This window comes from Setaria italica, chromosome IX, assembly GCF_000263155.2.
Source record: "Setaria italica strain Yugu1 chromosome IX, Setaria_italica_v2.0, whole genome shotgun sequence".
Classification (NCBI taxonomy): Eukaryota; Viridiplantae; Streptophyta; class Magnoliopsida; order Poales; family Poaceae; genus Setaria; species Setaria italica.
The window spans coordinates 14,951,525-14,971,770 of NC_028458.1; the positions used below are offsets into that span (position 1 = coordinate 14,951,525).

The 20,246-nt window shown below is 52.5% G+C and overlaps 3 protein-coding genes across 3 annotated transcripts; 1 reads left to right on the top strand and 2 right to left on the bottom strand.

The window, feature by feature from the left end:
* Positions 1–3,266: 3,266 nt before the first annotated feature.
* LOC101785636 (activator of 90 kDa heat shock protein ATPase homolog) lies at positions 3,267–4,046 on the bottom strand (the record flags this gene model as incomplete). Its single annotated transcript, XM_012848961.2, has 1 exon — positions 3,267–4,046. A coding segment is annotated over one exon (765 nt), but the record flags the coding sequence as incomplete, so codon positions are not given.
* Positions 4,047–8,910: 4,864 nt separating this feature from the next.
* LOC101786040 (alpha-galactosidase) lies at positions 8,911–12,129 on the bottom strand. The gene is made up of 14 exons (XM_004982697.3): positions 11,850–12,129; positions 11,648–11,709; positions 11,431–11,487; positions 11,285–11,319; positions 11,060–11,163; positions 10,858–10,933; positions 10,680–10,738; positions 10,494–10,559; positions 10,291–10,374; positions 10,125–10,189; positions 9,945–10,027; positions 9,744–9,834; positions 9,452–9,645; positions 8,911–9,353 (listed from the first exon to the last, which is right to left on the bottom strand). The coding sequence occupies exons 1-14, from the start codon at positions 12,011–12,013 to the stop codon at positions 9,258–9,260; spliced, it is 1,236 nt and encodes a 411-aa protein (XP_004982754.1). The 5' UTR covers positions 12,014–12,129; the 3' UTR covers positions 8,911–9,257.
* A 2,769-nt stretch (positions 12,130–14,898) lies between these two features.
* On the top strand, positions 14,899–18,645 carry LOC101786705. Its single transcript, XM_004982698.3, has 6 exons — positions 14,899–15,560; positions 16,194–16,313; positions 16,433–16,486; positions 16,998–17,161; positions 17,805–17,981; positions 18,060–18,645. Exons 1-6 carry the CDS (start codon positions 15,069–15,071, stop codon positions 18,274–18,276), a joined length of 1,224 nt encoding a protein of 407 aa, XP_004982755.1. The 5' UTR covers positions 14,899–15,068; the 3' UTR covers positions 18,277–18,645.
* The last annotated feature ends 1,601 nt before the right edge of the window (positions 18,646–20,246 follow it).

The following is a 20,246-nucleotide window of genomic DNA, read 5'->3' on the forward strand; positions in this document are numbered from 1 at the left end:
GTACGTGCTTTTCCTGCCCGGACAAATTCATCCGCTAATTCGGGCAGAGGACGGATGAATCAAAGCAAGGGCCAGGCCCCCATCGTATGGCAAAGCGCACGTCAGCTGCTTATAAAAATGGGCAAGGTTGTTCAGGAGGTGCGATCACTAACCACTTAACCAGTTCATAACTTCATCATCTCTTTTGTGTTTGTATCCTCATCACCTCATGGTTAGTACTTAGTACTAGTGACTTTGTTAATTCGGGGAAAAGCCCACCCATCCCCTTTCCTGCGCACCCAGAGCAAAAGCGACGATTTTCAAGCAACAATTTCCGACCTTTTTTCTCCTTTTCGGCGCCATGCATGCAGGTGTGCTGGAGGGTTCACCTTTTTTTTAGTGTGTGATCTTTTGGAGATGTTATTTTCAAAAAAAAAATCTTTTGGAGAGGTTGAAAGTGGTCAACTAAATTATCTCTAATGCAAACATTTCCCTTAGGTGGCCTTTTTGCTTTTTATTATTCAGTATATCAAGCCTTTTATGCCAGTTTCGACCAACACACTGTGTACCGACCTCCATGTGAATCTGGTGCTCAAAAAGTTAATGCAGACTTTATAAAAATAATGAACAAACTATAACCACTTTTCTAATCAATTATGTTTATTTTTTCCGGGGACCAATTATGTTTATTAATCCCCCTGACTAATGCTTGATGATAAAACCAGAAGCTTTTTTGAACGAAATAAAACCAGAAGCTTTGCTACCACTGGTAATGCTCGATGATCATCGTTTCATATATAGGACTCCGATGCGTGCATACCCAAAAGCACTCGCCATGGCGGCCGCCCGAGTGGGCATACACGGCGGCGCTGAAGATGGGCATGTAAAACCGGACGTTGACGCACGACATAGGGACAAGGCCATTCTGTCCCCACTCTCCAGCCACGGATCCCATCTGCTGCTCCTGGAGAGCCGGATATCCATGGAGCGTGTTCAGACCTTCAGAGAGATTCAGAGCTCGGACCATCATTACCGGTGGCTAATGATGGGGTTCGCTGCAGCAGAGCTGCTAGTGGGCAGTGATCGATCGGTGATCCCGGCCCCTGGTCGCCGCTCCGAGTCGCATTAGTGGACGATGTCGTCACTTGATCACCTGATCGCTTGGCCTCTAATCCTTCCTCCTCCCCATTAACAAATCCGAGTAAGTAACCATATCGAGGTGCCCACTGCGTGCCGATGGTGGTCTCTAGCTTGTAGCGGATGTGACGTGAAACGACAAGGAGAGGGGGGCAGATGCTGCGATAAAACACAGAAAAACGGAGTTGGCCAACAACACCTTGGATAAAAATGGCAGAACAGCGCATTGTTGACTTGGTAGCGTCGTGGGAGGAGTCCCATCGCCAGCCGCAAATGTGCAGATAGATAAGAAGGCCTTGGATTGGGTGATTTTTTATTTGGTTGCTTGAAAACGTTGCGCTGCGCACTGCATTATTGGACGAGAGAGAGAGAGAGAGAGCGATGTGGTGGTGTAGCAATCAACTCGATGCTTATCATCTCGCTCAAAATGAAGAGGAAAAACATTACAGTAGTATTGTTGATGTCTATCACTTGTGGATCTGTGAGTGCACTTGGGAGTGTGGTTTCACCTCTGTAATCTGCATGATCGTGGGGGAGCATCAACGCCGAAAGCGTGATGATCTTCAGCTATTGGAGGGTGCTCCATCATTCGTTGATCCCTTGGTGGTGATTGTAAGCACCGGATAGATACGTACGCCGACTTCGCTTCCCTGACAACAAATCCGCGAAAGGGGGTACAAAATCTGCTAGAATTTCAACACTGCCGGAGAGTCCTGCTTTTCACCAGTCTCCACGCTAGTGGAATATCACAAGGAATTAATTAATTAATCAGTCGAATTTCAATGACGAATCAATTTCCCATTCCCGATCTTCCATAGTTTGCCTGAATTAGACTCACTGCGGTTTTGATGTCACGGAAAATGGCACGATGCTAGCATCTACAGAAGGCAAGGGGCCAACCAAACCAGTGACAGGCGGAGTCTTGGTACCTTCGACAGGACAACACTGCATTCCCGCACGTTTGAGCTGCAGCGTACTCCGATCCATGTGAGAAGTGCAAGGCGGGGCTAGTGTATGGCTCGTCTGGTAGCCCGGATGAGCCTAGTTGGTGCAGGTTAGCTTTTTGGTAGCTTGGATGAGGTCACTTATCAGGTTGAGATGGTGAAAAAAAAGGCCAGCCAGCCTACATAGCGTGGAACGCCAAAATCGACCGTTCCACGCGGTGCAGGCTCTGTCGGCCCAAGCAGTAGCGTTACGGTGATCTCCGGTGCCTCGCGACCCAGCCCTGCACGTCTCGACGCTGGAGCGCTGCCGTGCCATGGCCTCCAGCCGAGCACCATCACCGTTTCGTCCTGGAGACTGCCTGTGTGCCCGCCACCTGCGCCCTCAGCCACCCCGCCGGCCAAGCCGCCGCTGGCCAAGCTCCTGCCATGCGCCTCGCGGTTGAGCTGAGCTCATACCTCCTGGAACCGCCGGCCCGCCACCCACCAGGGACGAGCTCAAGCACAAGCTAAAATTCTTCGATTATTGAAAGAAGTAGTAGTTGTATTTCTGAGATTGATGGCACGCACGCGTATGATGAGCAACTACTGCACGGAGGTTCGGGAGCTCAGGTTCTTGGAGAGCCTGGGTCTGGAGCCAAGCTACATGAAGGAGATGATGGGCGAGCAGGAGCATCACATGGCTGTCAACTTCTACCCATCGTGCCCCTTGCCGGAGCTCCCCTACGGCCGCCCAGCCCACACCAATGACGATGTATGGATGCGTGCAGCCTCGCTGATGCGCCACCGTCGCCCCATGCTCAGTGAGGAAGAAATTGAAGGGGCAGTGTCAAGAGGGCCGAGCCGGCATCTACAGCAATGTCGGCTCCCTTGCTGGTGGTGGCGGCAGCAAGTTTGTGAGGGCCGAGGGGGATGACGACGCTCGCGCTCCCCGATTTCTCCTCGCAGCGATAGTGGTGGCGGCAAGCTCGTTGACTGGGAAGCCCTGGTGGGAGCAGGTTGTGCGGCGCAGGCAAGTGGCCGTGGTGGGCGGCGAGCAGCGGTGCGTGACTGGTGGCGCGAGCACCAAGCGGAGGTAGCGAGCGCGGCAAGCAGCTGCGGCGTGAGGTGCGGCATGGGCGAGCGTGGTAAGGGCCTGTTTGGTTATGGATGCTTATTTATAAGTTGCTTATTTGCTTATTATGGTTGCTTATTTATAAGTCTTAGGTGTTTGGTTTGGGTTGCTTATTTGCAATAAATGAGACTGCTATTGACACATTTGCCCCTACCATCCCATTTCCCTCTACCCTCACATTTGCCTACTGCATCAAATAGGCTAAATTCCCCTCCGACCTCTCTGCTGATCCTCGCATTGCTCTGTGTGAACCCCTTCCATCTGTTCTCATCCATCAAGATCTCATATATGTCCTTGGCGCGGCAGTAGAACTTCTCCGTCATCTCAATCGTCTTGAACCCCTCCTTGTCCTTCCCCTTGGCCTTCTTCTCCTTCGCAGCCGGCGCAGGAGCGGGAGGCTCCTCCTTCTTCACAGCCGGGGCGGCGCCAGGCGCTGCGGCGCCGGCCTTGGCGGGAGTCTTCTTGGACTCGAGCTCGTCCTTGGCCGGGCCGCCCTTGGCCATGGCGGCGACGAACTCGCGGATCTTCTCGAGGACGAGGGGCTTGCCGCGGGCGAGGAAGGCGTCCTTCGCGCGGCGCGCGAGCGGGGTCTCGTCGCCGCGGACGGTGACGCGGAGGTCGGGGTCCTCGTCGGCGTTCTCGTCGGCGAGGTAGGGGACCTCGGCGGCGCCGGCGACCTCGGCGGCGCCGGACTCGGAGGCGGCCTCGGCCTCCCAGGAGAGGGTGAGGGAGAGCTCGTACCCCGGGATGACCTTGCCCTTGCGGATGTTGACGTAGGCCTCGCCGTCGAGCTTGTCGAGGGCCACGGTGTGGAGCGTGAGGCTGCCCTCGCCGTCGAGGACGGTGAGGCCCGCGAGGCGGGCGGCGGGCGGCGGCGGGCGGGAGGGGCTGCGGCGGCGGCGGGCTGGAGCGGCGGCGGCGGCGGGCGGCGGCGGGGAGGGACCGGCGGGCGGGGTGGGAGCGCCGGGCCGGGGGAGAGAAGGAGAGAGAGAAGGGGATCTGGGGAAAGGAGAAAAGTGGGAGGAGAGAGAGAAAAGTGGTAAGGGTAGGGGGGTAAAGAGTACCCCATAAGCAAAATAAGCAGCTCCAAACTTGCTTATTTGCTTACGCATAAACAACTTATAAGCAACTCTATAAGCAAGGGTGTTTGGGTTATAAGCAACTTATTTGCTTATTTGTAAGTTGCTTATTTATAAGCAATGCTAACCAAACAGGCCCTAAGTCTGCCACAGCTAGGATGTAAGGTGAGTCCACCAATTTGTACAAGTTAATAAACAAAGTTTTAAATGAGCCAGACCCACCAAATACAAAATTGTCAAACAACATCTCTGCATCTCGTCAGCCTGGCTGAGCTGGTCAGAACCTGGCTCATGGGCTGGCTGAGCCGGAGCAGGCTGCCACACGCCCCCTATCTGATCCTGATCCTTGGGGATCGAAGCAAAGGCCGGCCGGCCGGATGGCCGGATGGGTTGGCATCGGTGACGAATCCAGCAGGGTGACGACTGACGAAACCAATCGATGCTGATGACTGGAGCGTGACTCGCTTTGATTGCTTGCACGAAACCTTAGGAGTGGGAGGGGATTGTACATTGTAGTTTCTTTTAGGTCGGCGTCCTTCTTTTTTGGGGGTTGATTGGTTGGGGCTTCCGTCTCGTAGCAGCGCCGCCGATTGTGCTGTAGCGGAGAGCCGAGTCGGCACCGGCGCGCAGGCGCCTGCATGGCAAGGGCGCACCTGCGCCCGCGCGCGCCGACCCCGCCCCTCCACCAACACATGCGCTGCGCGCGCGCCCCTTGCTTCTGGCAGCGGGTGACGTACGGCACTGCCATCCCGCCCGGACGGGCCCCGGCGCGGCAGACACGCCAGGGCAGCAGAGATGCCAGGGTTCTCGCACTCGCGCCGTCGCGCGCGTGCCGCGGCGCCGCGGAAGCTATCGGAGGAGAGCGATCGAGAGGAACGCGCGCGCGCCCGGCCGGAGCCGGGCTGGAGCCCGGCTAATACATACGTTACGAGGTGGTTGCCATACGCGCCGCGACGGTCCGCCGGTCCGGCGCGGCCTTGGCAGCCGGCTACACGGAGTACACGCGCACCGTGCGTCATGGCATGCACGGATGCACCCCGGAACGACGACGCAGGTTCAAATCTCCATTCCAGCGCTTAGATAAAAGTTAAAACTGCACAAAAACTTTGCATCCGAGAAGGAGCGATATTAGCCTTTTCGCGCGTATTATTATCCTCTCACTGACCCATCATTTTCGAGCAAGCCGCCGGCGCCGTGTCCTTGTCCGACATGGGCCGCGACGCATGCTCGCTCAAATTGACTCTAGTTCGCTCGACGGAAGCTTGAGCCTGCACCACGTCATCGGTCTCCTTATCCAGACACTCGTGCATCCTACTATACACCTACTGTGCATGCAACACAACCCTGGCACGCAAGAGCCCATGATTCTTCAATCAAAGTGGCCATGATTAAACAGTTGATGATGATCAAACCGACCATGCCTTCAAGGCCAAGGAACCAATTAAGGATACACTCATACACGTACGCCTGCGCTGCTTCTTCGATGTGATGATTGGCGATGAGACCGGTCTGGCTAGTGTCGGGGAGGCGCCATCGATCTCATCGTATGCACGCTGTCTGGCTTGGAAGCTCAACACCTGTATGTCCCAGCCCGCTCGAGCACAAGGGAAGTAGGGAACGGGAAAAAAGGGTAATCATCACCGTACGTACCAGGCTTCGTTCTTCATCGTTGCTTGCTGGCGTCTCTGTCGTTCGGCTTCAGAGGCTACGTACCACTTCTGGATCGATTTGCTTGTAACCGGCAATCAATTATGGCTCTATCATCCATTCATCCGCGCGCAATGTTGAAACTCTCATAGCAGCCAACCCAAGGATAATAAAGTTTCAGCATCTTTCTGAGAGAATGCCCATCAGCCATGAACTCATCATGCCGCGATGTGGCCAGCCCCCACAGCTACAACTGCACAAAGTGATGCAAGGAGAGTTTATTGAAAGGCAACGCTAGCTAGCTAGCCAACTGTCCCATTGCTCTCTGTTAGGAAAAAAAACTGACCAGAATGGAAGAAGCCACTAGTAACCACCCTTGGATTTGTTTGGCATTGCGACGGGAATAATGCGGTGTCCCAAAGCAAAGGGGAAGGACTGAACGAGACAAGAGCAACATGCCCTTGACTCTCGAGCCTTCTGCTTGGGAACTGGAAAGCATACATGCACTGTGAAGAGTGACGGTCCTGTGTATCTCTGTCCGAAATGCTTTTAGTTTGTACTCAGCGGGATTCTTCGTATCTCCCTGTTACCTTTTGGATACGAGCTGCTAAACTTTAACAGTATCACATCGGATGTTCGGATGCTAATTAGAAGAACTAAACATGAGCTAATTATAAAATTAATTGCAGAACCCTGTGCTAATTCGCGAGACGAATCTATTAAGCCTAATTAATCCACCATTAGCAAATGGTTACCGTAGCACCATATTGTCAAATCATGGATTAATTAGGTTTAATAGATTCGTCTCGCGAATTACACTCCAACTGTGCAATTAGTTCTATAATTAGTCTATATTTAATACTTCTAATTAATATCAAACATCCGATGTGACGGATGTTAAACTTTAATATGTTAGAACCAAACAGACCCTTAAATGCTCAGAAGCGAAAAACTTGTCCTGATTGACTGCGGCGTGTCTTCCATCATCGAGTGGTTGACAGGTGACGACGATGCCGGTTGGTAGGAGACTAGGAGCTGCGTCTTACTAGTCTTTCAAGCACGCGGTACTGATGTGCTGCTTCTCAAGGCCAAGGAATGGGGCTAGGATGATACACGTACGCCAGCGCTAGCTCCACGCGATAATGGCCGGCAACGATCGGGATTGGTGACGAGGCTGCTGCGAGCTGGCTGCCATGCGTGCCGGGCCAGGAGGCGCCGATCGCGCGCGGTTTGACGCGCGCGCGGCGCGGCTGCTCTTTATCTCCCTCTTTTATCCAAGCACTCGTGCATCCTACTCTGCCTACGTTGCAAATCTCAACGTCGTGTGGTGTGGGCGGCCGACCTGCGCACTGCCGCCGGACCCAGCCGATGCCGATCTGCGTAGTAGCTATATGTCCAAGTGGCAGCTTCTGTCATGCGTGGAGATCCCTCTGACCTTCAATTTTCAGCGGAACGTCTCTCTGATCCCAAGCTAGCTGCCTGCTAGCTCCAATCATGCACATACGTGTGTGCACGAAACGATGTTTCCAGCCATGCCGGCCGAGGTTGGTTAGCCTCGATCGCCTACCTACCTCCATCCACATAGTGCCAGCGTGAGCAGGTAGCGATTGAACAGTCGAACGAAGCTCTATAGGTGGTGTGCCCTGTGCGGCTGTGCCCGCAACACCTGGCGCCTGAGCCCACAATCCCATCGAACCGACCATGGCTTCGTGGCCAAGGGATCGATCCACGTACATGCTACAGTCCATGGTATATATGATCGGCAATGATTGGCCACGAGCTAGAAAACGCTAGTGGCTATGCGCTAGTGTCGGCCAGGGCTAGAAACTCCGACGCGCGCGGTCGGCATCATCGTCAGCACGCTTTTACCTCGATCATCTCCTGAGTCCTCCTCGATCGCTTGGATCCCAATCGAGCTCAATAAGTGAGCGGAACGGAAAAGGATCATCACAATTCACAAGTCGTCTTCGCCTTCGCCGTCTCTGTCCTTGACCTCCACAGCAGCCTTAACTTGCTAGTGACAGGCGATTAGCAATGGGTTGGATTGGATGGGCTGCTTATCCGCAAATGGACGACGTTTCTTGCAAGGATAAGCAAAAGCATGAAGAGCGTCATCCCACAACATAAATGCCGGATCAGCTATAAAAGTGATGGATGACAAGACAGCGATATCGATAAGGTGAGGTTTAGTTTAGGGCGTGTTAAGTTTAGCTCTTGTCACATCAAATGTTTCCAAGGTTTTACTAGCTAGCGAGCCTAGGGCTTAGGCTTCCTTTGCTTTGTTTAGCCTCGACACATCCTGTTCGTTTCAGCTTATTCAGTCGGCTTATCAGCCACTGAACAGTGTTTTTCTCTTACAACAAATCAGCCGTTTTAACTTTTCAGCCAGCTTATAAGTTCAGCATGTACGCGACGCGATGGTGCGCGAGAAGAAGACATGAAAGCAGTGGGATGTGGTTGGGGGTCCTGGGCCCACTGACTACTCAGCCACTGCTGGGCTGGGAAGCAGAGCACGGTGGAGATGGTTCGGCACTGTATGTCTGTATCGATCGGTCTCTGCACAAAATGTTTGTGCGGACTGGGATCCTCTATCCCGTCTCGTCGCCTTCTTTTTTCTGAGAAGAAAATTCAGAACAAGACAGCCTGGCCTGATTGCCAGCATGCTGTCCGTCACCTAGCCGAGTGGTGGTTGACAGAGTGACGACAGTCGACGAGGACGTCGTTTGGTGCGAGCTGCCCTTGTTTTTTTCAAGCAGTGGTTAGTTGTCACGTTGGACTTCGAGTATTTTGAGGAGTTCAATCTTGACCTATATCACCCAGTGAGATGCACTATGATTGGTGCCCGAGAAATTTGGGTACGTTAGCACTCGACGCCGCGTGGTTTAATCTAATTACGTGGAGGAATTTCAGTACTTCATGTGAAATTTGCAGGAATTCAACGTAAAGCGGCGTAATCCCTGAACTTTTGCGGCCGAAATGCTCTTAACGCTCTTTTGTCGTCAGCCCCGCCGTATAACTTCGTTTCAACAGCCCATGGGCCGCCAAATCGGGCGTTCTCGGCCCGGATTCAGCCCGGCTTTTTGCTTCAAGGTATCGTCGGCCGTGGTAAAGAAGGCCCACCGGTACCAGTGTGCAAAGTCATGTATACTACAGTACTAGGTCTAAAAAAAAATGTATAGTACAGTACTACAAGTATATCATCGTCCCCTAAAAGGAACACATTCTTAAATCCCTGATCCTTAATAGGCATTTATGCAAGTAGCAGTACGAGCAAATCGCCCAATATCTACCAACGCCACGTCATCTCCGCCGACCGGCATCGTGCGCCGTCCACGGGACCGGGGCCGCCGCGCTCTGCTTCTACCGGAGCCTGGACTTGAGCACGAACATCCTGCACGACCGCGCCGCGACGTCGAACGCCATCTTGTCCGTGAACGCGGTGTCCAGCGTCTTGTGCTGCGATCGACGACAACAACAGCAACAATGTCAATCCGCTGTGCGGCGATCGTACGTCCCGACGAGCCAACGCGGAACCGCGCGCGGCGTATACGTACCAGCCACAGGTCCCTGGCCTCGACGGCGGTGCCGGCAGGGAGGCCGATGTCGTCCCAGCGCGCGGTGATCGTGGCCTCGTCCGTCGCGTGCCGGTTCAGCAGGACCACCGCCGTCCGGTAGTCCGACAGCGGCGCCGCCCAGATCTCGCTGCTCCCCTCCATCCTCACCTTCTTCGCCTGCACGCCGAGCGGATCTGTCCCAGGCCGGGACAGGGCAGGAGCTCCTCCCCGTCAGTAAACTGAACACGAGCCACTGAAGCTGGAAACGCTACAGCATGGTCTCAGCGCTCACCTTGGTTGACGGCGATCACCTCCTTGTTGGCCAGGATGTCGTACGTCTCCTGCGGCATGTGCCTCAGGTCGCAGCCGATGATGAGCGGCGCCTGAACACGCATCGGATGGGTTCGATCATCGATGAGACGGAAAGGTTCAGAGAAGGAAATGCTAACTTTTTTGTTCTGCGATAGAATAATGCGGAGGAAATGGATGTCACCTTGGAGATCGCCCACAGGCTGAAGTGCACGACGTACTCGTTGTTCTTCATCCCCCCGTTGCCCACCTCCAGCATGTCCGGGTCTGCACCATCGAAGAAGACGACGAATTCATGGCATCGAAGAACACTTTCTAGGATCTGAAATGAGTGGTGCACATGGCATGGAGAAACCGGGCGGACCGTTCCAGCCGCCGGGGCGCGCGTACTCCGCCCACACCTCGTTCTGGTCCGCCGTTGCGATCATGCTGAAGTGAAACGCAGGCAACAAAGTAAACAAAATCGGCACGGTGGCGATGCGGCAAGAAGAACACGACGGCCATGGAGATGAACACGAACGCTGCCTGACCTCTCCCAGGTGTCGGCGATGTCGTTGGTGGTCCTCCAGCTGTTACCGTAGGCCGCGCCCCACCGCGCCGGGTGCATGTCGCCCCTGAACCACGAATACGATCGATCACCGGAACATGTCAGGAAACAGTGCATGATATCCATGGATTCTAGTCATTCAGGGTTAGATTACTGAGGACAGTGACGTCGTCCGTGGCAACGTACCATTCGCACAGCGAGAAGTAGATGGGCCTGCCCGCCTTCATCAGGGCCTTGCTCATCTCAGGGTACCTGTTCACTCGCCACAAACTTGTCAGCAGGTACACTCACTCGGCTGCCTACATCTGACTGTCAGGCAGGGAGACGCTCAGATAGTCAGGAGGCTCAGGGCAGGCCATTTGTGTCGCGCACCTCTCCAGCGGCTTGAGGTCGCCGTTGTTGCAGTTGTCGTACTTGAGGTAATCGACTCCCTGCGAGGACAGAGCCAAGGAAACGGGACACGAAACAGTACTCGAATCGTCAAATCACACATTATCCTCTCCTGTTTGATGAAAAGTAGTAGTATCAGCAGATGGTGCTGTACACTCACCCATGCCGCGAAAGTTTTGGCGTCCTGCTCCTCATGGCCGAGGGAGCCCGGCTGGACCTTGGCGCAGGTCTGGAACCTGCAGAGAATTGCGCACGGGAGAAGAGAACAGTGGTTTACACTTTACACCAAGTGCAGTGCAGGAGGAAAGAGAAACGAAGGGATCGCTTGACGACCAGAGCAGAGACAGAGCATCGCTTCTCACCCGGCGTCGGAGTAAATCCCGAGCTTGAGCCCCTTGCTGTGGACGTAATCCGCGAGCGCCTTGATCCCGTGCGGGAACGTGTTGGTATTGGCCACCAGATTGCCCTGCATCCCGCCGGCGATCGAAGATACAACATGCAAGGTTAATTCTGCTCAGTTCAGTTCAGACACCAGCACCATTCCAAAAAAAAAAAGTTCAGACACCAGCGAATCGGCTTGTGCTTACCATTGCATCACGTTTTGGCTCTGCCCAGCAGTCATCTGACAGACAAAGAACACATGATTATCCAGTTCAAGCAAGAATTATTATTATTTTGCCGAAAAGGAAAGGATGAAGAACCGGGAAGGCTATAGTGGGGTGAGCTGGCGCACCGATGTTGACGTATTTGTAGCCGAGAGCAGCGAGCCCGGTCGACACGAGTGCGTCAGCTGATGATCGAGACATGGGAGGCAATCAATCAAGCAAGAAAGAAAGAAACAGAGAGAGCAAGATCATCACTTCACCAGCCGCTCAATTCAGAATCAGAAGGCGAGCTCGACTGCTACTGAAACACACGAGCTGGGGCCTAAAACGAAGCTGAGCAAGTACCGGTCTCCCTGATGACCACCTCGCCGTTGCCGTCGCACTGGAAGTGGTTCCAGCTGTTCCACCTGCGGTCAGGAATCAGACTCGGATCAACTCTCGCGCGACGAAGGCTGACACTTCACACTTGGCAAGATGCCAAGGTTACACAAGGAACCACAAAAGAAGAAGAAGAAGAAGAAGAAGATAGAGGTCTTGCAGGTCACACCCCATGGGAGGTGCCGAGCCGAGGCCATTGGCCAGCATGCTCCGCCGGTGCGGCTCCTCCACGTGCACCACCTTGGCCTCCGCCGCAACCGCCGCCGCGAGAAGCAGCACCATCAGCGCCAGCCTCGCCGGCGACGGACCAGTACGACGGCCACCACCCGCCATCGCTGCCCTCCCCGAACCAGAAAAACCTTCACTCCGCACGAGATCAAGACTTTGTCACTCGTGCCTTCGTCTCGGACTTTCGTCGCTCCTTGCCTTCGTGGACCAACACTTGTGCTCCCCCGGCCATTTATAGACCCCCCGCGACTGATGATTGATGAGGGGCGCTTTATCGAATTTTTCCAGCACGGACGCCGACCGACGTGTCGCCTTCGCCTTGTCGGAAATGGGCACACCGGAGCACAGAAGCGCCCAGGCTCCCTCACACGTGATCGGCGGGCAGAGTGTACACGTGGGCTTTTAAGCATGGGCCCACTCGGCATGGGCGCCCCGTCAAGGATGCCCCACGGGTAAAGAGAAGCGGCCCACTGGCCCAGGACGATAGACGAATCGGAATCGATCCACCGGTTTGATTCCCAGCGGCCAGCGCAACGTTATCCGGAGGACGCGACGTGATGTGGACTCGTCTCTTGCGTCATTGTGTGTTTTCAGTTCGTGCGTAGCAGGCTAGCAGGGTATGGCAGGATACCGTTAAGTCATGGATTACCATAACAAAGTTTGTGATCATACATAAATTCGCGGAAAGGGCTCGCACGGATCTGCGCAGGACTAGACACGTATCGGGGTTCGGGAGCTGAGCTCGCGGATTCCCGGCGCATGACGTCACTATCTCGTACGGAACATCGAGGCTTTTGCTTTTGGGATAATGGGATAAGATAGGATAACTCGAGCAGAGCTCAAGCAGCTGCATACTGGAAGTCTCAAACCAATCACTATACGTTCTTGGTTGGGCGCGATCACACGCCACGCGCCAACGAGGAACCCGCAACGATCTGATCATGTTATGCCCGTCACACGCCAATGATTGACCCATTACACGTAGCGGGAGCTTACGGGCAGCTCCCGAACGTACGTACTCCGTGCAGGCGATCTCGTCAGCCTTTTCCATAATGATTTGTGGGCCGTGGCACGTGTATAATTTAAAATATAATAAATAATTTTAAATAATTTTTATAAATAAAATAAGATAGCAATTATTATAGAAATCCGAGTAAGCAATAAAAGACATATCGATTGAAATAAACGAACCTATCTTTATCAACTAACGGTCTGTACGGACCTTGACCATATACTTCTTCACCTTTTTTTAATATAGTCATACAAATATTTCACCGCAAGGTAATGGCTTCTACACTCTAACCCTAGTGTAGTGTATACTCTTCTAATTCACATCTCGGCGCTATGTTGGACCTTTAGCCTTTTAGCTGAGCAGCTCGGCTTGTGAACAAAAACAAGTAAAAATAGCTGCTCGACTCGTTTAAACCTGTGTGCCCATAGGAAAGATCAGCTGCAACATTGCAAAGTGTTTTGGACGCATCAATGTAATGCTTTCCAGATGTTCCAAAGGACCGCCGTGGTGACTGCCGAGAGTGCCGCCGGGGCAGCGTCGTCAGACAGATCAGCAAGAGTCCAGAGGTTGCGGTAGGAGGTCAAGTGCAGGGCGGCAATCCAACCAATGGCGCGCCAGACAGCAGCTGCTCGGGGACAACGCAACAGGAGGTGGTGTTGATCTTCGTAGGCGTCGCAGAAGGCACAAGCGGCAAATTCCACAATATTCCGGTGATGCAACAATGCAACCGGAGGAAGGCGGTGATGATGCATGAGCTATAGGGAGTGCTTGCACTGTGGTATGACGAAGTTTTGCCAGATGGAAACCGCGAAGTTATCAAGAGGCCGTTGTTGCATGTGTCAAGCATAGAGTTTGGTAGAAGAGAACGGCTGCATAATCCAACTTATATAATTTAATTTAGGTGGATTAATTCCAAACAAACAGAATCTAAGAATACTAATGGGAGAATACTAATGGGGGCACGAGCACGCGAACCATTCTTTGACGTATGAACACAGCTGCCGGGCAGGTCCTAATCTCGCATGATTACTTTATGGGGTCGATAGCGTGACCGCCCCAGTCGCTTTGGAGCCAAAAGTGTACTTCGCCTTTTTATTTTTATTTTTCCCGAGGGTTGAGCTTCCTTTAACGCTGCGAGCCTGCGACACACGACTTCGCCAGAATTAAAATGCTTCTAGCATCAGTTTGGCAGGGTGTTGAACGTGCGTTGACTTCGATCGGGTTGTACCCTAAGCCCATTTTAAGTTAAGAAAAGCCGCCGGGTTCTATATCGAGCTATCAAGCTTCTCTGTCTGTACCGAAAAGTAGTCGACAGCATGGAACCGGCACCTGCAACACGTCGTTCAGATGTGTGCCGCTCCTTTGACGCACGAGTTCCGTGAACGAAATCGTGCGGCAACTGACGCACACTGCACGCGTACTCCTGCCACGCTTGCTTGACCATGCACTGCTCCACTCCATTGCACCCACCCCGACAAGGCCACAACCACAACAATAACCTACAAGCCAGCAAGGGAAGGCTGCGAGCTTCGCAATTGCCTCGTGGGGGTTGGGTGGGGACGGGTCCCACCTGCCAGCCACCGCCAATCCGGGGCCGCGCCAACCATTAACTTAACGGCTGCTCTCATCACATCTGATGATAACGCGCACCGCAATGATCCCGTGTCAGTCAGCGGTCGCGCCGGTGGCGCGGCGCGGCGGCAAATGATTATTAGTAGCCCGCACAGCGCAGCGATAACCATCGCGACGCCGCTAATGACCCGGATTATTATTTTACTATCCAGTCCATCCCCGCAGCTGCCTGTCTCGGCGCCCCAACCCAGGCAGGCACCCACCGCCCGCGGCGCTGCCACGTCGTCACCCCACCGCGGCCGCCTTCCTCCCCACCAACTCACCGGCGAGTTGAGGACACCCAGCTAGGCCCAGCGCATCTCGCCGCGGCGATGCCGTATATATCCACCCGCGCGCCGAGCGACCACCACCGCCCGCCCGCCCCCAACCCCACGTCCTCGCAAAATTCGCCAAACTGCCCCTCTCGTTGAAAAAAAAAGGGGAAGGCGAGGGGAAAGGGAAAAGGATTTTTCAGATTTTGCGGGCAGCGACCGACCCCCACAGCTCCGCGCAGCTAGCTACCTTCCTCGCCCCGACATGACACCGCATCTGCCCACCGCCTCCTCCTCCTCCTCCACCCGCGCCGCCGCGGCGCACCACCACCTGCTCGACGCCGCCGCCGCGCCGCCGTCCTCGCCGCACCAACGCCGCCGGAGGCGCCGCCGGGTGCCGGGCTGCCTCCGCCCCCGCTCGGCGGCCCCCGTCCGCTGCTGCGCGGCGGCGGCGGCGGCGCCCGCGCCGCAGGCCGCGGTGCCTGTGGCGCGGGCGGCGGCCGCCACCACGCGCGTCTTCGTCGTGTCCGACCTCCACACGGACTACCCGGAGAACATGGACTGGGTGCGCCGCCTCCCCGCCGAGGTCGGCGCCGGGGAGGGCCCCGGCGTCGACGCGCTCGTCGTGGCGGGCGACGTGGCCGAGACCAGGGACAACTTCGCGCGCACCATGGAGGTGCTCAGGGACCGGTTCGGGGCCGTCTTCTACGTGCCCGGGAACCACGATCTCTGGCTGCGCCGCGAGGGCGGACGCTACGTGAGTCGATCCTCCTCCGCTCCTTCTCCCCTCCCAGCTCCTCCATCCGCCTTCCATGCCCTGCGAGCAAGGTGTTTGACGAAATGCCCTGCCTTAGCTGTTCCGGCATAGGTTAGTCCACCCTGAACCATCGATACAGCTAGCCGTAGCTGGATTTGATCCAACGGTACATTGTAACGTTTGGCAGCAGCAGCAGCAGCCTGGTTGGCGCTTGCCCCTGTTTAGTAAGCTGCTTAGAGGCCTAATTTTAGATGTGGCAAAGTATACCAATGGGGTTTTGATTTTATTCAATGCTTTCTAGCATTCCTGTCCATCTGAGCTACATTTCATTTATGAATGTATTTATTTATATGCTGACAGAAAGGGTTAGCATTGCACTTAGATAATTGCTACCTACAGATTACTTTTTGGGTTTTGGGAGAGAGAGCTCTTAAGTAACTTGTGCAGATTGTTAGCTAGTTAGCTAGTACACAGCTGAAAGGGATGATATGGGGTTGTATTCTTAGCTAAAGCGTATATTAAGTACACGATATTCTACTTCTGAGTACAGCATTTACCTTTTTTTATCGAATCAATACAGAATTACTGTATCATTGTTGAGGCTCTCTCAGTTACTCAAATTGTTCCTTCCAGATGGATTCGCTGGAGAAACTGACTGCATTGCTTGATGCGTGTAGTGAGCTGGGTGTGGATACAGGCCCAAGAATGATAGGTGACTTGGGAATCATACCATTGTTCTCATGGTATCACAAGGTCGTTTAGTTTTCCTTGCTTCAGTAACAGTGGATATTAAAGCCATATTACAATGCATTGCATTCTTAGGATTATCCTGCTTTTCTCATCTTTCTTAATTGGTTGTCTCGACTCTCCAGAGCTTTGACAAGGAGAAGGACGTTAACAGTGTGCGCGTTCCTTCGCTAGAGATGGTATGATGGTCTTTCCCTCAATACATATTCCTCATTTGCTAATAACTGTTACAGTGTTACCAATTATTGTCAATTAGTGCAGTTTAAATTTTGTTTTTTTCTGGGTATAAATGATGAGCTGTCAACTATGAAATTCCATCATCTGTGTTTTACATCTTGACATGACCCAGGACCTATTCTTTGACCTTGTGTGGCAATACCATAATTAGATTTGCCTTTTTTACAATGTTATGTGGATTCCATATTAGCAAGAGGACCACTTGATTTATTTTGCGCAATTGGATACCACAAACCAGGTCTTCCATCACGGCCACTAACAAACTCACTGTCTGAGTATTCATACTATGCTGTACAATGAGAAATATTGCATTCACACACACTGAAGCACAGTTTAATGGTTAGGCATGCCATCATTGCCCTCTTTCTTAGTTTCTTCTTAAAGAACTTGGCACAATAAATCCTGAAATTCCTTGTATCTATGAACTGATAATTTCTGGTTTTGTTTGATCAGGCTTGTAAAGATTTCCATGCTTGTAAATGGCCTTCAGATCTGGCAAATGATGATGAGTCTCTTGCTCTTTACTTTGACAAATTGAACGACAAGAATCATGATGCTATTGAAGAAGTAAAAAATAGCAGCAAACAGATACTAACATTTTCACACTTTGTACCAAGGTGAGTTCTTTTTTTCCTCCTATCTTGACCTTCCAGTTCAGAAGCCAGTTGTAGTTTGTTTGATCCCTAGTTCTGATAGTATTCTTTGATTGCATTACTTAGTGTACATCAATTGATCTAATCTATGTAAGCTCTTTAATATTTGTAAGTTGATGACACCTGCACAATGGAGCTTAATTTAGGGGTAACATTCCTTCTATTAAAAAATTCACTGTGTGTCTCGTTCTTATTTAGTCATCATTCCTAGCAATTGCAGTGTCTTTCTTGTCGTATTTTTTTATTTATTTATGATGAGAACACCTTAAACTGCTGTACCATTCTTAGCAAATGTACTCCTTTTGTTGTCTTGTTGAAGTGCCAGTTTAGAACAACAAAGTTTATAGCTGCAGCGGTGGTTTTCAATTTGGCCAGTTTTGTCTGAACTAGCCATTTGGCGTGTTATGCTCTGTAACATAGAGGAAAAGAGAACTGTCTAATTACATTAAAATTGCACAACCATCTGCTATGTGAAGCATATCCTAAGTCTTCTAACTGGCCTCTCTTACCCCCACTATATTTGGGGTTTCCTGTGTTACTTTAAAATTTCAGCATAGCATGTATATGCTCATGGTCCGAAAGTGATATCCTTTGTACAATTCTGCAGGCAAGAGTTGTGTCCGGAGAAACGGATGCTTTATTACCCATACCTTCCAAAGGTCATCGGCTCTGATTTCCTGGAGAGGAGGCTGAGAGATATACACAGTAACAGAAAAGATGGATCAGCTTGCCATGTTTTTGGGCACACACATTTCTGTTGGGATTCTGTTGTCGATGGGATCAGGTACTGATCCGTCCATTGTAAGATCAAGATGCAAAATGCTTATCCTAACTCTTACAATATAAATCCCCTCCAATGTAGGTACGTACAAGCTCCTTTGGCATACCCCCGAGAAAGAAAACGGAGAATGAACGGCGAAGGCTGGCTACCATTTTGTGTATACCGTGATGGCTTCAACCCTGAAATATATCCAGCCTTGTGGTCGGACTACTACAACAAGAACAAGAGGGAGCCCGAGAACACACAGCTCGCGCCGTGGGTTGCCAGGCATTTTGCAAAGTACCATAAGTTCCACTGACCCCTACTAGAGTTCATGTTTTGCCAAACTGGATGCAGTCCGTCCCATCAGGACGGTGTTGGAGCCTGCATTTACCTGGAGGAAAACGAGAGATTGACGTTTTACCTGTACATGAATTTTTTTTATTTTTTTGTTCCCACTCTTACCATAGACTTGTGGCCAAGGAAGCGCCTGCCTGTGTTGGATGTATGTTGAAAAATCAGAATAATGTGTATAAGATTCTTCAAAGCCTTGCTGCAAAGATAGTGACATATAGCTTATTCTGTTTATCTAACCAGCCTCATTTTACTCTCCAGTCATGAAGTTGTAACCTGCGAAATCACTGAGAAATCTGCTTTAATCCCCCGATTCTGGTATGTTGGGCTTGCATTTTTTTGAATCCGATTTTCTGTTTGAGGGCTTGTGTGAATGGGATTTCCTGGTAAAACTTGTCTCATTCAGACTGTCTGAATGAAGGGGACTTCCGTCTTACTCCTAACTCAGATGTATGTCTTTATCAAAAAAAAAAAAAACTCAGATGTATGTTGATTCAGACTGTTTGAGGGCATGTGGCCTCTCCTAACTTCGTTCAGAGTTCAGACATCCCTTGCTCGGTTTCTCCCCTTTGCTTGCTGTCACCCACACTCCAATTCTTCCCCAACTCATCCCCAGCCGACGCCAGCAGTAGGCCTGCTAATGGGAGGTCTGGTCAAACCCACTCTTGTTCCGTCGCTGGGGAAGAATTGGAACTGCTTCGGTGTAGTGCTGGTATGATCGCATCCGACATACTAGCCACTCTCCTTGCTCTTATGCCCGCCCCTCGACGCGCCGCCTGAGCCGCGTGGGCCCCGCATCCAAGGTCCTCCGTGCGGGTCGCCTCACCGTTTTATCCATGAGCGCATGAAGAAAAGCCTGAAAATGTTCGGGGAATGTAGCTGCGACAAAATAGCCGCGTGTCGCCTTCTAGTGCGCTGTTGGGGCGGCGCGGCATGGCGGCGTCCCCGCCGGTGAGCATCCGGATTAGGATTTCGGGTTTTGGGGGTTCGGGGTTGCTGAGGGGAGGTTCATGGCTGGCGGCCTTAGAAAAGGGGGAGGGGCAGGGAGGTCTGGCGGCGGAGGCGGGTTGCGGGGCAACGTAGCGCGGCGGCAGGGACATCGCCAGCCGGGGGCGGCAGGTGGACAAGCGGTGGGCTAGGGACTGGGCGGGAGCATGCCTGTAGCTTGTCGGAGATGGTGGAGGAGACGGGGAAGGTCGCCAGGTTAGCGCGGCGGCAGGTCGTGGGTGGGGTGGCAAGACGGTGGGGTGCCGCCGGCCGCTGGTGATGGAGTTGGCGGGGGTGTCGCGGCCAGCATCTAGGCGGAGTTGGGTTATGACGGCAGTGGATCGTGGAGGCGAATCCGGGGGCGGGAGCCGCTGGAGATGAGGTTGAAGGGCGGCGCGGGGGAAAAGGCAGCTCTGCTGAGCCGTAGACGAGGGTTATTGGTCTTCGGCAACATCCAGCTGCACCCTCTTGTTCACATCCAAATCTAAATAATTATTATCCACTCTCACCCTCCCCAAGCTCACCCTCCCAAGCTCACCCATATTCAATGGGTAATTAACTATGGATAATTAACTTTGTACTACATTTATATACATATCCAATTGATTAATTGTACATATAATTTTCTACCCATACCACATTTATATACATATCCAATAGATTAATTACCATATTTATATAGTACATATCCAATAGATTAATTGTGATATTAATTACCACATTTATATACATATCCGATATAACCTCCGCTCCCCCATTCGGACCGCCCTTTGCTCCCCATTCGGACCGCATGGCGTGGATAAACCATGGGTTTTAGCCGGCTCCTCTGTCTGGGTACACCGTTGCTTATTAGCTTCTCCTAACCCATTGGTGATCTTGCTACAAGGTTACACTTAAACACATAGTCAGTCGGTCAAAAACAAAAAAAGGAAGATGGAACGGGCAATC